Source organism: Cygnus atratus, chromosome 9, assembly GCF_013377495.2.
Source record: "Cygnus atratus isolate AKBS03 ecotype Queensland, Australia chromosome 9, CAtr_DNAZoo_HiC_assembly, whole genome shotgun sequence".
NCBI lineage: Eukaryota > Metazoa > Chordata > Aves > Anseriformes > Anatidae > Cygnus > Cygnus atratus.
Window position 1 is genome coordinate 7,361,630 of NC_066370.1, and position 18,123 is coordinate 7,379,752.

The 18,123-nt window shown below is 36.4% G+C and overlaps 1 protein-coding gene across 1 annotated transcript; it reads left to right on the forward strand.

Annotated features, from left to right (window-relative positions):
* The first annotated feature begins 5,337 nt into the window (after positions 1–5,337).
* Positions 5,338–15,391, forward strand: RBP2 (retinol binding protein 2). The gene is made up of 4 exons (XM_035544789.1): positions 5,338–5,410; positions 9,102–9,280; positions 13,331–13,432; positions 15,338–15,391. Exons 1-4 carry the CDS (start codon positions 5,338–5,340, stop codon positions 15,389–15,391), a joined length of 408 nt encoding a protein of 135 aa, XP_035400682.1.
* The last annotated feature ends 2,732 nt before the right edge of the window (positions 15,392–18,123 follow it).

The window sequence follows — 18,123 nt, forward strand, 5'->3', positions numbered from 1 at the left end:
GTTTTCCATTTATTTTAAAAATCAAGGTCAGTTTTATAATTAGCTATTATGTATCTTCAATATACTTTTTCAAAATACAAACCACTTCTATTAAAGTAAGTTTTCAATCCAGTAGCATCCACTAGATGATTTCTTCTTAAAATAAAACTTAGTGACAAGTTCACGAGTACATTATGAAGTCTCTACTACTGAGCCAAAGCCCTTAGTAAGAGAGAAGGAAGGCTTCTAATTAATAAAGAGCATAATACCTGTATTTTAAACTAACAAGATCAGATGAAGTAGAAGAGAAGAGACTGAATGAAGACAGACAGTCATTGATCAAAAACAGAAAAATATATCCAATGTCAGAAAGCCTATTTTTTATTTCTGGAAGATTGATTAGAAACAGATTTCTGTGTTTTTTTTTGTTTAAAATGAATCTAGACACTGATGAAACATACCAAAATGGCATAATTGCAAGCTATGTGCATGTCCTCACCCTACCAGAGCATTTGCAACCAGTCGTTATTGTTTTGTCAACAGATGTCAGACATGTTCCTCTACTGAGATGCGAATGCTGCTCCTCTTACCTTTTTTTGGTGTCAACAACCCTTTTGTTGCTTCAGAGTTCTGCTTGGGCATGATCAGCTAAGAATTTACATTAAATAACAAGTGTTTAGTCAACAACCATATGTGCAACTGGTCAAACTTCCTATTCTTCTCTGTAGGGTTCAGACCTGAACAGACAAGCAAACTTAGAAGTAGAAGCCAAGACTCTAATTAAGCCTGAGAAGGTGAGGCAGGCTTGATTATACCTGGTTGTATCAGACCTGGCAAGAAAGCTTGTGAGCTAAGATTATCCAAGGTAGTTTAGTGCCCTTTGATATTGGGCGACAGCAACCATTAATAACTGGGCAACCAGTTGCTGTTTGCTGAGCTCATTTTGCATATGATGCTTTTAATTTGGTCCTCTTCTGCTGTACTTCTCTCTCCTACTGCTCCTGCCATTTCTTAGTAAATTTTCTGCCCCATAGCTCACGCCTGTCTTAATCCAGCTGAATCCCCAAGGCCTGCTAGGCATTTTGCATACTGACAAGAAGCGGATTGCCTCCCTCCAGGTTACTTTTAGTTGTCATAACGTGACCGCTCGTGTTTGTGCTAAAGAGAGCCCCAAGCCTGGTGAGATAGCACCTCTGACAGTTTTTGCAGTAGCAGCCATCACTGAATACATTTCAAGCAATTAATTTTCATAAAAATGAAAATAAACATGAGTTCACATGTGGTAACAAGTTTAAAATAATAATAGGTGTCTATGACCATGCTCCTTCTGTCTGAATCTTTCAGGGGAATTCAATTGCTGAGAACAACTTTAGCAGCTTGCCATATTTCTATGTGCTAAAGAGCAACCAAATAACCATAGGCAAAAGTCCCTGCTGGTAAGCATGTGGAGCGTGGGGCCTGATCAGTGGAGTACGAGGCATTCTTTCTCCTGTGATACATATACATATTAGATAGTTTTAAAGGAAAATGAAAGTGAGGTAAGGACAAAGTGGAAAACATACTACTGTCTCTTCAAAACGACATGCCCAGAAGTTGACAGAAAAAAAATCTGTTTTACCAGTAGCCTCTGTTCCTTCCACAGTTCTCTTAAAAGTGTATTGCTGCATAAGCTTTCTCAAGGACAGTGCACCACAAGCTCTTTCAGCTAGCAAGAAGGCTGAACACTTTCAGACACCCTTATAGGATTTTTCATCTGGGCAGGACTTGGATACCATGAGAGGAACTGGAGGCAAGTGTTTGAAGTGTCTTTCATGACTGCTGACTCATTCCACAGAAACAAGGCTTGGGCCTCACATCTCAGTCCTGTCAGTTCAGGCTTTTTTATGAGATGTTCTTTTTCAAACTGCCACTAATCAATATTGATTCATAGGACAAAGGCAAGAAATGCCATCTTCATTTCTTCACACACAACTAAATACTGTCAAGGTTACTCAGGCTTTAACAATGTACAGTCTTCTGTCTTTTCATTACATTGTTTTATTTCCAAGGTCTTATTACTTGGCCATAAAACTTATCCCTGGTTGAAACCTGACACACAAACTATGAGCCCAGAGCCTTTGTTTTTCACATACATATTGGAAAACATGAAAAAATACACCTAATTCCTCCCATTCCCAAGATTCTGTACATGCTATACATGGCATGCCAACTGAGTTTACTGGTGATCTTGCAAGGAATGGGTGCTGAGAACATGATTATCATGACAAGTAAAAGAGGACACCTTTTCTTCATTTCCGTAAATGCATACTCATGACATAGGAATGAAATGTTGTTTTGCTATTTGTGAGGTTTTCTCTGTGTATGTGCTGCATAAACAATAAACACAGAGCAAATAGAATAATTCTTAAGATTTAAAGTTTTGAAGAATTTTTTTTTGAAGAATTTTAAAGCTAAAATGCAACGAGAGGCTGGCCAGTATAACTGGCAAGGCACAGTCGCAAAAGAACACTGTCAATACAGTGGGTCAGTGATCTGCGGACTTAAAATTATCCACACGGGGCTTTTATAAATTTGTGTTAACAACATCTGCACTGTCTAGTAGCTCCGTATGATTTAGGCAGGCATTTAAATGTGGTAGAGGTTTTATTGCCTATCAAGATATTGATTCGTAAACTAAAAATTCTCTTTGTGGGTCTTAACACAATGCTCTTTAAAAGCTCATGAAGCATCACAGAACTCTGTCAAGTCAATAATTCATGTTTTATTAATTCCCAACTTAGATGTTTCCTTGATTGATTAAATTTAGTGTCTGTAAGCCAGTTGCTTATTCACCTGAAAGGCTCACAAGAGCTATTTCCATTCCGTTGAATAAACCTGTGCTTAGAGAGGTCCTAATAGGGAGTTTACAAAATACACACATAGAAAAAAAAAAGTTATTTAAAAATAAAATAATAAGGGATGGACACAAACAAAGCAGAATTGTGAAAACCTGTACAATTATATGTATATGCTATTAATTAATTAAGGCCTTATATGTACAGCAAGATCTTATCTCATAATTTGTGTTCTCTGAATGTGGCTAGCTTTGCATATCTACAGTAATGGAACCATCTATTTCTTTAGTAGCTCATAATATATGTTAATTATTGATAATCACATCACATGATACAGTTTCGGTCACTTCCGCATCTTGTCAAAATGACTGTTAGACAGAAAGCAAACTACCTCAGAGCTAAAATCATTGAGCATATAAAAACTGTCACCGTGAGCTTCTAGCATATGCTCTGATTTTAGAAGGTGAATGTACACATTCAGTTTGATTCATTCCTTCTTATACATCCACCACTAGGCATTTGGAGATATACTGAGTAGCTGCTTATAAATTGATCATCCCTGTAGTGCACTGATGGAGGGAATAACTTCCAGTTGGAAAAACAGTGTGATAATGCTCTTAGAGATTATTATGCATGTGCACAAGGCAACTGAAGTGATGTTGCTTATACAGCTGATTTTGAGTGTTTGTGAGTGGCTGACTTGGGAGTAATAACATTTTCTTTTCCTTGTTTTAAAAGAATCTTTCACTATCTACATAAAATGCATAAATAATGGGACTGTATTTATGCATATTGATGTAATGTGTAGACTAAGAAAGAAAGTACACAGAGACAGGTGAAGTCAAGCCTATTGCACAACTATTACATAATATCATGGTAGAACAATGTTTTAAGAACAGAGCATTTCAAATTTGACTTTCTGCATAACATCATTGATAGTGTTTCATCTCAAAATTCTTACAATGGAAGCAAATACATATGTGTTCAGCCCAGTAACTTGTGCTTGAAATGAGGCACGTTTTAGAAAGTAACCTTCTGCAGTGATCTCAAACAGTGATTAGTTTACCAATTTCCATTGGCAAACTGGTCTGTAGACGAACTATACGGTTACGAATGCAGATATCGTCCTATGCACATTCATGCAGGAATTCTTCAGCTTTCAATCACTTCAGTTTCCTAACCCTGTGTCTGATTGAAAGCCCTCGTAATATCTTCTGTAAGTAGGGATCAAATACTTCTCCTTCTCTTAAACGAGCTCTTTAAGTATCACTCAAAGGTATTTTAAGCACTGAACTCCCAGCAACTCTTAACTTTTATAGTTTTTCTTTTTTAACCTCTGTACAAATTTCCAGCCTCTGTGGAGTCCTAAAGTGCCTTCTGCGGAGAATTACATTTTAACAAAGTAAAAGCATACAGAAGACATTGTAAGAACAGTAACTTTTGAATTTCCTTATTTCTGGGTTGGAGTTCTAGATCTTTATATTTTTCTAGCAAAAATTTTAATAATATCCCTGTTAAAAAATAAATAAATAAAAAAGAAGAAAGAGAGAAGAAAAAGCAGGGAGCACTGGACTCCTGATCACTTCAATTGTTCCATTTGTACAGCTGTCTATAAGTTACCTTGATTAATTAAAGCCAAAGAATTTAAAGCCTTAGCTCATATTAAGTTGCTTTTAGTGCTTACTTTAATCTCCTATAAAGTTCTACTGCACGTTCAAAGTCTCTATTCAGACACATTCTGAATGTGCTTATTTGCACAACTTACATCTGTGCTTTTCCCCACAATAATGTAGTGCTGCTGGATGAAAAATACCTTCCTAACACAAACTGCTATGTTTCAGAGTAATTAAAAGCAATTAATAGGGTAGGATTGAGACTAATTATGATTTACCTTGATTTATTGTACATTTGCTAAACTTGCTGCAGAGTAGCCAATGATTTTGTTAAATCAAAGTTGGTGTAAGCACCGCTCTTGGTATATAAATATTTGAAAATCAAAGGAAAGCAAATATATTTTCAACAGAAATATTTCCTTTTCTGTCCTATCTTGCATTTTTTACACTTTCAAGACTTCCATCAATTTTAAATGGGAGTTCTGGGTCTGTCAGCTTTGTAAGGTTGGTTCTTCACAGGGAAATGTCACACCTAGAAAGGAACTGAAAAAAAGAATTCACCTTGGGAACTTTAACTGTGCTGTACAATTTGCCACTGTGTTCAATATATCTCAAAGGTATCCCATAATAGCTAGTAGTTCTTTACAAAGGTCACTGTAAAATCATATCCTGTATTACTACATATTTCAGAAGTGATCCTTGTCTGCCAGCTGTTCAACTGAACTTTGTTAATGAAGGCGAAGTTTTCTAGGGTTATCACTCTGACCCTTAAACTGTATTATCTAGAAAACCATAAACCTTAAAAAAAAAAAAAAAAAAAAGATTTGAGAAGGTTTATAAAATGCTCTCGTAACAGGTCCTGTTTCCAGCTTTACCTTTTGATCTGAAGTTGGTTTTAAGCTCTTGCCACCATGCCTGCTGATTATAATGGGACGTGGGAAATGGAATCCAATGAAAACTTTGAAGGCTACATGGTTGCTTTAGGTAAAATAAAAAATATTAACTATATAGATATATAGATAAAATGCTTTTGTTATATGTAAAATCTTTCTAAAAATTAATGGAAAAAATTTTATTTCTGTATTGTGCCTTGTGGCATAAGGGTTTGTCAATCACATTGAAAATGAAGTAATTGAAATGTACTTGCAATTACAGTGATCTAAGTATTAAACATGAGAAAATTTGTAGCCAAAGATATTACTCTATATTTAGATATTTTATTTTCATGCTTACAGTGGACAGCCCTCACGGGCCCAGTTGTGCTTATGCACTTCTCATTCCCAGCTGTTGTCTCATTGTTTTCTATCTAATGGTCATTGATATATATCTTCTGTTGAGCATTTGATCTTCATCTTGCTCCGACTTTTTACAGTAGCAGATGCCACTCTAAGAGTTATAATGATAAAAAAGATTTTTCAAGTCAAAGTACACTGTACTTTTCACCCAAAGTCAAGATCAGATTTGTGGCTTCCTTGAGCTTTGTCCAAAAGTTTTTGATTCAAGTTATTGGAGAGCTAGAGAACTTGTTTGCTCAGATACAAAAATAGCTACCTATGTAGATTATAAAAACAATTCAGTGGTTCAAAATCAGTAATATACTATGCAGCCATCTTCCACAAGTTAAGATAATGTATTTGTTAGGAAGAACAGTCTAATACATCAGGTAATCAGGTAATGATATCTAAATCCAACAATCCTCAATGCCTACACTAGTGATTGACTTGGGGATAAATACCAGAAAATGCTTGACTGAGATGAAAAAAAATGATGCTTTAGCTGAATTTTTACTAGTTTTAGTCCCATCAAAGAGTCCATGTCTTAATTTATTTATCTGTTTAGACGGACAGAGAAGAAAGACATGCAAACTCATAAAAATAAACTTTCACGATTTACCAACAACTGTTGAAAGTATTTATTATTTCCTCAAAGCTTCAGCTTATATAAGAAAGAAAGGCAGGTTTCCCTATTCTGAGTTTTTAGCTTTTACATTTACAGAGAAAAGCCTGATGACTTCAGGAAAGTCTGTAAGTACTATACACAAACACCTTAGAGGTATATTTATATATATATAAATAATAATAGTTAAGATAGTATCATGAATTTCAGGAGAAAGGTACACACTAATTGATGTCATATGAGAGAGCTGGGATTTGACAGTTACTTGTAAAGATATGCATCTTAACAGCATCCTTAGAACCATTTCAGTCAGTGGATAAATTATCACTTTGTTGTTATTAAATAAAATAATATAAATATTTAAATTAAATAAAAAGTGTATTTTTTATCCCCTTCTGATCTTGTATTTCCCAATGGAAACGGGAAGAAAAATGGATGAATTCAGCCTACAATGGAGTCTGGACTACAGACATCTGATACTGAGAAGGCTGCTTAAAAAAGAAGTAACAGTTCACAAGAATAAAAGCACTTGACCCACTCAATAGCCTAAGATAAAGGAGAAAGAATGTGTTAGAATAAGGAATGCAATATAGATTTATTCTTCCTGGGAAATACTTTGATTCATTGCCTACCCTGGGCACACTCTAATGGAGACATATTCACTGAACTTTCTTACATTTTCAAACTACTTTCCCAATAACAACATCAGCAACTGGTTGGGATGAAGGAGTTGTTTGCACTAGTACACCATGATTTTTTGTGCATACATGCATATATGAGTTATACATTATAGTAGTGACAAACTGCCACTAAATTATTGGGAAAAAAAATAAAAAAAGAAAAAAGAAGAAAAAGAAAAAAAGAAAGAAGATCCATATGACTATAGGTTATTTGCAGACTACATTCTTCATTAACTTGTGATCAGTGAAAGGAAATGAATTGGAAAAGGTGAAAAGATATTCTTCTACTTTGTTTCTCCCGAATTTGCATGTGGTTGATATTTAAGTATTAAAATCCTCAGGTTCAAAGCACTCTGAGGCATTTTTTTTAAATTCATCCGTCGTTATATTAATAAATATGTATTTCTATACTTTAATTAAAGAATAGTTTTGCCCTTTAAGCCAGAAACTTTGGTTTTATCGTAAACATGTTACAAAGTATTTTAATCTACTATAATAGAACAATATATCATCTTTATTGCTTGTATTGTTCAACATGCAGTTATGAAAACCATGTTTTAATAAAACCTCCCAATTTTTCTCCAGGAGCTACAAGACTAATATATTAGTCAGAAATAGCATTTCTTTAGAAGTCTAGACAGTTTTTTTTCCTCAGAGAGACCTAAATTTTATGCTACCTGGTTATAAATCAGACCCAGAGATACTTTTAATCCAACATAGTAGATAAAATATACCCAAGAAGTCTTGAATATAAATACTGAACAAGAACATTATTCCCCATGTTAAAAAATTCTTCTCAAGCCAATGCTCTCACTCAACTCGATTAGTACTTCACAAGTAGTATAATGAATCTACCAAAACAGAAAGGACTCCATTAGTATGTGGCATTGCTGAGCTGACAATGATTAATTCATATGCAAAACTACTAAAGGATGGCTAAAAAGCCACAACCATTTTTCAATCTCTTGCAGAAACATGTGAGATTATTTAATTTGCATATAGCACCTTATTAAGATTCATTGCCAGCTGTTCAGAAATATTTATTGCAGCTGGCAATGCAGCTGGCAGTAGGTGGATTGTCTGGGGCAAACTGTTGTGATGGTAATATATATTCTCCTTTCGATAACTTTCAATGTATTCAGTTGCAAGCAGTTGTTTACATTATGACGTTAGCCTTCATCATGAACAAAATAAGGATGTTAAGGAGATGAGCACTGCATAGAATGCAGACAGAACATTAAAGATGAATTGCCAAATGCTGTAGTTTGATACTTTTTCAATTTTTTACTTTGAATCATTATTCCTTTAACATCTAACTACAATTTATTTCTGTCTCTGCTTTTTAACTATAATAGATATCAGTTATGGGATTGTTTCTCTTTCATTCATTAGTAAAACTTCTGCAATTTTTTAATTAATTAATTAACTTCTTGTATACTCCCAGAGGTTATAGGTTCCACTTTAGAGTAACATGTCAAAATCACATAGATTACATAGTCATTTTAACATGCTTATTTTCTGAAAAGGAATATTATTCTGAGGACCTCGTGTTGGGAGTGGCCAACATTTGTAACCCCGCAGGACGCATACCAGTATCTTCATATGCCTAAGAGCTACTTGATTTATACTGCACGCTTGGAAGAGGGAAAGGCTCTCAGGCACAGGATGATAATAGCACTCCTGGCATCCCACGGCTTCATGCGTGAGTGAGGCCAAAAAAGAAATGTAGGTCTTGTTATTTCACTTCTAAAAAAATCTGGAGATTCAGATAATTTAAGAAGCCAGCATGTATTAACTGCTGGTTGCATGTTGTAGCTCTGCTACATTATATTCCCACAGATACCCACTTAATAAGAAAATGCAAAATCGGTGGAAGATTTTCAAGTTGAAAGCCTTGCAAACACAAGTCGTTATTTTTAAAAGATCTTTTTCTCTGTGAAATATTGCAGGTAAAGAGGTTATTTGAGAAATTAATTTATCATTAAATAAAGTGTCATTTTTATGATGTGTAAATGTAAATGATGAATGGTGACTTTTTTATTTTTAGTAACAAATGTTGGAATTTTGTGTGATACTCTCTTTTCTGTTTTTTTTGGCAGATATTGATTTTGCAACTCGTAAGGTTGCAAAACACCTGAAACAAACAAAGGAGATTATTCAAGATGGAGACAACTTTAAAACAAAAACACTCAGTACTCTCAGAAACTACGAACTGAACTACACTGTGGGAGTGGAGTTTGAAGAACATACCAAAGGACTCGATAACCGAGTGGTTAAGGTATAAATGTAGCATCTGATTCATCTTTACACCGCAATTAGCACCAGCAGTTCCAAAAAACAGCTGAATAAATGATAAAATTAATTGCCAGAACTTTACAGACATTAGTGGATTTTTATAAAGCACAAATAATTTGCATCTTGAGACAGTTTTCTTTCCTGCTACAAGCATTTATAATAAATACAGATTAGGATGCATACTCAGATACATGAGGACAATTATTAATAAAATATTTTTCTGATGGGGGATTTTTTCAGCTTTTCTATGATATCCCTTAATTTAGAAAGTTAAAAAAAGCAGTTTATTATTACCTATGTAACTTCCTTAAAGAAATTCTAAATTTATCATTTTGATTTTAGGATACTCTCCGTGTCAATAAAAATTTTCAGCTGTGAATGGCTAGGTTCATATTGGACGTGTAGTATGAGCCTGCTCAACCTCAGTTGGACAGTTTAACAATTGGACATTGTTTAAAATCAGGTGCACTCAGCTATTAAATTTAGGTTAGTTTGGGGAAGGGACAAGGAGAAAACGTGAGCCAAGTTACCCGTGGTACAGGTGCAAATGCAGGCCTGCAGGCAGTGACAGGCAAGAAGGCCTTGCAATGCATGCTTTGATCTTTCAAGGATTGGAGGAGTAACCCAAGGTCAGAGTTCCTGTGGGAAACTATGGGCATATCTTCAGACACCTTTCAGTGAGCTGTGTGGACAAGGAATGTTTGGATCAAGGACCTTATTGTGTGTTAGCACAGCCCCTATCTGCTACAGCAGAATCAGCTAGTAAGTCTTGTGAGGCATTCAAACCAGTCCATGTCAGGGAAGTCAGTAAGGAGAACAGATATGACTGTCAGTTAAATTCACTTACTGAATTCAGCTCCATGCTTCTGTTTAATTTCTGTTCTCACACCTAAAATACTTAAGCAAGATTTTTGAAGGTAGAAAGGGTGATAGACCTTAAATTTCCATTGACTGTCCCCTTCAGGGTTTTGAAAATCTCCTTGCACCACCTGCCTGTCTTGGCCATCATTCACTGAATTTACCCCTATCAACTCTTCTGACAGTTACCACATCTTCCACTCAGCAATCAGCTCTCCTGTTCTTCTCCAGGCTGTCTTCTGCACCATTACCACTATTATCTTCCCAATAAACAAAGTTTCAGACCTTGTTGCCAAACTCTCAGTAGCTCAGATCAAAACCCACTGCCAACAAGGCCCATCTTGCTTTGGCAATTGCCACAGGAAAGCGGCAGCATAAATAACATGCTCATATTTGAACTCACACAATCCTTCACTGGAGTGGCACAGATTTAACAGAGTGCATTGCTTATTCACTGTGGATCGCTTTTCATTCTTAAATCAGTTTTGTGCAGTGTAATTCCTATGACTTCTATGACTTCTTCCAAATTATTTCTCAGTCACAGCACTGCAAGCCATCAAATAATAAGACCCATTTTCCAGTATCAAATATCCCTATGTCTATTTTTTTCCTGTCACTTTCTCCAGTGAGCACTGGGTGGGACATACTCCTGTGATGGGGTTTGTGCTTTAAGACTTTGCCCCCACAACTCTTTAGATCAGTTGAAGGCACTACTAAGGATCTAAGGAATCATCAGTTACACCAGTCCTTAAATCCTTAAATCTTTGCCACTGTCAAAGCCATTTTCTCTCTGTCTGGGCAAAATCACTTCACTTGCAGACTTACTGATTTCCTCTTCATTACCAATTATTTGGAAGGAAGGAAGCACAGCTTGTACAGTTGTTACCCTACCTGGTTTAATCACTTTTGCCTAATATTCTTTTCTGAACAAATTATATTATTTGTTTCTAACAAGAGGAGGAGGAAAGAGGAAACACATCATGCCATTGATCTCTGGACTGCTCTAAAATAATTTTCTGGTCATTTTATTAACAAAACAATGCCTCAAACACACTGAAGTTAGATAAAGGTAATAAAACTGCTAGACAACATTTAAATATAAAGAGGGCATAGATAATTTAAAGACCGTGTAGCTTAAAAATACCGTAAGTATGAAAGAAGTTAACTGAAATGGAATGAGTTTTGTCTTGTTATTAATAGAAAGCTCCCTCATAAGCGAAATAAATCAACCAGCACTGAACCAGAATATGAATTAGGCTCCCAATACTCTTGGAGATTTTTAATAACTGAACTTCCACTGACTGCAACTGGTCTGATGAGGATTTGCCTATGATACATGGTTAAATGTCTCCCTAATTTACAATGGTTCAAATCTAGAGCAATTCGAAAGAAGTTCCTCTGAATTTACTGTAGCATATCTAAGTAGAGAATTCATCCTGTAAAGAGAACTTTTCATTGCAGATATGATCCTCCTGCTCCTGGACAAGAATCAGTGTATCCAATACCCTATTAGTGACAGACTCTGAATCACACAGAACCACTGAATGGTTAAGGATGGAAGGGACTTCCTGAGGTCGCGTAGTCCAACCCATCCACTCCAGCAGGGTCAGCCGGGGCACATAGCTCAGTGCTGGGGCCAGTCAGGATTTGACTGCCTCTACAGATGGAGACTCCAGAAACTCCCTGTTCAACCCCTGCCAATGTTTGACCACCCGCATGGTTAAAAAGCAACCTCTTGTGTTCAGATGGGATTTCATGTCTTTTAATTTGAGTCCATTGTCTCTTGTCCTGTCAGTGGGAACTACTGAGAAGAGTCTGGCTCCCTCATCTTCATTCTCTTCCATTAGGTATTTACACACATTGATGAGATTCCACTCTGAGCCATCTCTTCTCAAGGCTGAACACTCCCAGATCTCTCAGCCTCTCTTCTTACAAAAGATGTTCCAGAAAGACTCCCCCATAGGGGAAATAATCCCCCATAAAGGAAATAAGACACCCCCATAAAGGAATAATCAAAAGATGAATTAACCGCATAGTGCTCCTACAATTTTTGGATACCAGAACTTCCAGTGAGTATTTTCCCAAAAGCTGGAATTTGTTCTGATAGATAGCACTAGCATTAACAAGATCCTTTAGGTCAAATAAGCCTTTGTATGGGATAGTATATTTGAGGAAGCTACTGTTGACCTCTTTGAAGGAAGAAATTCAAGTATGACCTCTATAACGCAGAGCAAGAAGTAGTTTAAACTTTTTTCACTGTAGGTCTAAATCCTTCAACTTCATGTTGCCCACAAAGTTGCAGCTATCTCATGAATCTGTACACTTTGGCAAATCACATTCTCCAGATTCTTGTGGAGACTAGTGGACTAGTCTCCAAATCTATTGACCTCCTTTTTTATTTATTTATCATCTCTGAGCACTTATACTGTTATGTCTTTCTGACCTCATATGAGTATGTTCAACAGCTGAGCGGTGCTGTGCCATCCACATGCACAGTTAGAATGGAGGTTAAGTCACACAGACGCTCCTGCATCTGTCACTGTTCCACCTGGAGCTCACATGCAGACCCCTGTCCTTCACCTTCGATGCACCAGTGACTCAACTAAAATTCCTCTGTAAAAGTTTCTTTCTCTCTTTGGCTCATGATATCTCTGTTTAAAGCCCTCTTGTGAAAGTGCAGGGAAGATGATATAAAGTAAATAATTGTATTGTACAAGATTATATTAACATATACTTCCTCTTGTTATTTTATGCAGAGCTATAAGAAGTGCTCGCACAGCACTATCTGGTATAAGCCCGCAGATCTTCACTCATGAAACCTTATGATCTTTTTATTAGTGACTTTAAACAGCAAGAAAAAAAAATCACTTTCATAAAAAAAAAAAGGGCTCAGCAATTCACTAGGTGATATGAATGCTACCTTAGTGTATGTAAAGAAATACACGGAAATTCACTACAAAATACTGTAAAAGCTTGACATCAAAACAGTGATGTCATCTTGAAAGCATTCAGGGTTTTGGATGACTGGTTGATTTATATTTTCTTAGGAGGAAAATAGGGAATGGTAGGAAGAAACTGTAATTGTTTCTTCTCATTGTTTGATTGAATGAACTTATTTTCATGTATTTGTAAGTTTCTTGTTAACATATCTGAGCTAATTACTTGATTCATGCAGACACTAGTGACCTGGGACGGTGACAAACTGATATGTGTTCAGAAAGGTGAAAAGAAAAACCGAGGCTGGAAGCACTGGATTGAAGGAGACCAGTTGCATCTGGTAAGGGCTGATATACAGATACATAGTGCATAACAGACTGCAACAAAATTCAGTTCTTCCATTTCAAAGGTTTTGTTACTTATTCTAGTTAGAAATGTCTTTATTTAGACAGCTCTGATCTCTGAACTCTAAGGAAATCCCACTTCTGCTACATCTCAGGAATGCTCAATTTCTTTCCAACTGCTCCCAATTAAGACAAAATCCTGCAGTGCCTTTTTTGCTCCAGTCCGCTGCCCTCTGGCTATTAACCCTTCTTGTTACGTTGCACCTCTAACGTCTTCTCATTCTCCTTTAATCACTGGTAGAAAAGGAAAAAAAAAAAGGAAAGGAAAGGAAAGGAAAGGAAAGGAAAGGAAAGGAAAGGAAAGGAAAGGAAAGGAAAGGAAAGGAAAGGAAAGGAAAGGAAAGGAAAGGAAAGGAAAGGAAAGGAAAGGAAAGGAAAGGAAAGGAAAGGAAAGGAAAGGAAAGGAAAGGAAAGGAAAGGAAAGGAAAGGAAAGGAAAGGAAAGGAAAGGAAAGGAAAGGAAAGGAAAGGAAAGGAAAAGAAAAGAAAAGAAAAGAAAAGAAAGTATAGGTAAAAGATAGCAAGAAAAATGTTACTTTCGTCCTGAAAGAATGAAAGAAGTACTATGCAGGAACTATGCAGTGATCCAGATCAGAAATCACTCTCTGGGTACTCAAGAGGATCCTGCAAGCAACCTACACTGCAATTATCTTGTGTTAGTACAATAAAAAGATAAAACATTCAGACATCTGAGATGGTAAACTGTGGCCCAAAGACAAACACAGTGAGCCCCAGAGAGGCCAGAAGGGCCATGCAGGAAATGAGCAGTCACTGGAGCACGGAAAGATTTCAAAATAACAGAGAATGTAAATAATATGATTCCAGAGTTTCTTGGGAGAACAATCAAGAAATGGGCAAGACAATGTTGGATGGTGAAGTAGGTGGGTGCAGAAAGATTATGGAAAAGTATGTATTAATTTCTATCTCATTATATGCATCTAGATATCTACACCTTGACAAGTTTACGCTGCAGGTAGTTGGTACAGCTAGACACATTGCCTGAAGTCTGTATGCTTGAAAGGTTGAGGCAATGAATTATAAAAACCATCTGTCACCTAACTGAAAGTCAACTGTCCAGAGCACTTTTTCAAACCTATTTCAATACATATTCACATATTCAAAAGCTGACCTAACAAAGATGCTACATGCTGGCTCCAGTATTCAGCCTAAGACTGGGGGAAGCAGAGAGACCAAGCAGATTCTCACAAGAGTCTTCAGAAACTCCATGGCAGGTCAGGGCCACTTCTGGTCAAAAGGCCAGCTTCAGTTCACCTTCAAGTCATATTCGGCACAGTCAGAAGACTAACCCAGCTGAGTCCATTGCAATGTGCAGGTGTGCGCACCGTGTGCCACACTTCAAGAGATCAGCTGCAATACTGGGCAAAAATCCTGTATTGATCTGGCCACTGAAATACAGCTGGGCATATCTCTGAAGCAAATGTCCCCATCCTTTTGAAGCACCCTCCTTTTTTCTGTTTGTTTGGTTTAAATTTCCCTGTTTCAGTACTTCTCATGAATTATGAGGTAATGTGAAATATAAACTATTACAGTATGTTGTTTTAATAATTGAACATGAAAAAGCCTTCCATTAAAGAGCAATTTTTACGCATTTTTCAAGTTCATTCTTTGTAGAGCTCAAGTCACATGTCAAAATCTAATTGCTGCAACATGTGGTGCATGCCTGCTGATTGGTCACATATAATTCACTATTCTTTCCTTGTGTTCTCTTTTTCATAAGCATATCTTTGTAATGCAGTGGCACAGTTGTAGTAATTTCTGGGGAGAGCTGCTGGGTATGCAACTTGTACCACTATATTCTTACCAATTGTTTTAATACTGCAGGAATTGACGTGTGAAGACCAGGTATGCCATCAGATATTTAAGAAGAAAAAATAAAACTGACCAGGAAACAACAAAGATCTTCATCACACTATTGTGCTGTTATGTTTTGTTTAAAAAACAAGCAAACAAACCAGATTTGCAATAATTCTTTGACATTGCTGTTTGAATGCATTTTTGTGCATGTTTAAGGAGAGAAGCACTTTTTATGGAAATAACATCAAACTGTTATAAACATTATTTTTCTTTTTTTTTTTCTTTTTCTTTTTTCTTTGTTTATCAGTCTGGAGTTAAATAAAATTAATTGTCTTTCAAATAATGCTTTTCTACAATCCCTGTGATCCTTTCCAGAGGAACACCCTTTGGCAACAAGGCTGAAAATTAACAGTCATAATGATCTCAACTACGGTATATCTCTCCACAGTGCTGTAATATCATAATATATTTGGATGATTGAGTAAAATTGGACATTCATTGGACTGTTTTTATTTAATTTAGTCCTGGATCTCTAAGTCCACAGTTTCAGGCAACAGGATGATGCACTGAACAAGACACACAGCCTTCCACATAAAGGTTATTCATATTAATTTGGCCCAGATCTATGGCTGCTAGACCTCATAGACGTCTCACGGCCAACATGAAACGTGATCCGGTCCTAACAGATCATTGACACGGTGCTGACCTCCAGTTAGAACTGGCATCCTACTAATAATCTCAGTGAAGAAGTCAGCTGTTTGAAGCACATTCTCTTTTCAAGAGTTGCTCCATGAAGTTAATACTAAGGCGTACATATGGCTGTCAGAGGAAGGCTGCAGAGTTTACATGGACTGCATGAGGAGTATCCAGCATACTGCAGTCTTCACCTTGTAGCTAGCTTTTAAAGACTAAAAAGAAAAGTCATTTCCATGCAACTCTCTTCAGTTTTATTTGGGGTTTTTCAAAAGACTTCATGCTCTTTGCTATAGGCAAGTTTAAATTAAGCATGGATGGTGAGAACTACTTCAGTAGATGGAAACTAAAATTATTCAACAAAATGTGTATGCATGATACACAGAACTGAAGAAGAGTTCGTATGCCCCAAGCTCATCTGTTTTTTCCAACTGTATCAATCATTTGCAAAGTCCAAAGCTGATTAATACCTCACTAATACTTACATGGCCATGTGCATATGTGTAAATATGTATGTAGAGACATTTTTATGAACTAGACTTTGCTTCTCCTGAAATAAATTTAATACCAACCTGGTATCAAAGTTGTTGTACACTTTCATTGAGCATTGCTCTAATGGTAGTTTACAGTGCAGAAGCTGCACTTGGAGTTAGTAAATTCTTTCTTCTTTTTCTTTTTTTCTTTTTTTTTCTCATTCAGCCCTAACCTGGACTTCCGATAGAAATAGACTTAATTCCTACTTCTAAGTCTCTACTAGTTACTGGGCTTAGGAGGACTGCAGTTAGTTAAGCATTCAAAATGTTACCACAACTAAGTAATCACCACCAAAAAAAAACATGTGCATGTTGTAATCAGTGATATTACTCACATTTGGTTCTAACCAGGAGAAAGACTGCACAGTGCAGGGTTTCGTAACTTCATGCAAATCACAAAACAAAGGAAAATTTCTCGTATATTATGAAGAATTGTCATAAATATAGAAATGCTGAGTTTGAAGGTGGAAAATGAGCATTCTTCATTCATAATGGCATTTACTAGTTCTGTCTAGTGGATGTGGATGGGAAGTAAATGAAGTAGGCAACTGGGCACTTGAGTAGGCTTTGATTAGGGAGAAAACTGCATCTGACCTTATTCTTTCGCAAACTTAGAAAATGAAAATTCTAGACTTTTTAACAGGGAGAGGGAAAATGTTAAAGGTTGTTTATGCTCCAAAACAAAATTTTCTTCCTGAACATACTGATATGCAAGACCTTGCAGCATTCTTTAGAAATGTACACACAGAACTAGAGACAGAGGAAATATTCATTACGTTGCATTATAGTTACTTCCAAAGTTACACTCAATTGCATCTTATTTGCGATGTTAGGTTGGTCTCTAAGCTGTACAAAGTCCCTTATCTCCTTGTCAGCAGATTAAATACTTGCACTGAAAGAACAGACCTCGCTGGTAAATCACAGAATGCTCATTCACATTTTTTCAGCCCTCTGGCATGCAGTACTGTCTCAGCTGTTTTGAAGGATTACCATTTGCATTGATTCTTCTCTTCATAGTGAATATTACTCAAATGTAGCTAACAGGAAGGGAATTTACCAGGGGCCTTCTGATCCAGAGAGCAGAAAAGCCTGTATTATAACAAAAGCACTTCCTAGTGAGTACTGCACTGTGCAAAGAGTCAATACCATTGCTTGTCACTGGACTCTTCAAATGACAATGAAACAGGTGTGTGTAGGAAATGTTTATGATGAGATTTCTAAAAATTCTATGCATCAAGCCAATTTTGGTCCCTCAGAGCCAACTGGTTAAAAAACAGTACTGCTGTAGGATAATGTTGTAAATGCTCCCACCAATAATGCTCTGTGGTTACTCTGCAAGATGCTATCTTTCTGTTAAACTCTGAAAGTTCATGTAGGTAGCATGTGCACAGAATGGCTTTCAAGTTTTCCATGAATAAACTACCCACTCTGCTGATTTGCTGCATGTGAAATATATCTATTCCACTGCCATCTGTCAAAAAGTCTGAGGTTTCCAAATCAGCATTACTTTAACATCTGACAAAGACAAATAGAATTTAAAAAAAAAAAAAAAGTACTTTAATTACATTTGTTTGTGTTCTTTTTAAC

Excerpts from the sequence above, each read along its gene's own strand:
- RBP2 (XM_035544789.1), top strand. The coding sequence starts at position 5,338 with ATGCCTGCTGATTATAATGGGACGTGGGAAATGGAATCCAATGAAAAC. Across the intron at positions 5,411-9,101 it reads AGGCTACATGGTTGCTTTAG|ATATTGATTTTGCAACTCGT; the intron begins GTAAAATAAAAA and ends TTTTTTTGGCAG. Across the intron at positions 9,281-13,330 it reads TCGATAACCGAGTGGTTAAG|ACACTAGTGACCTGGGACGG; the intron begins GTATAAATGTAG and ends TGATTCATGCAG.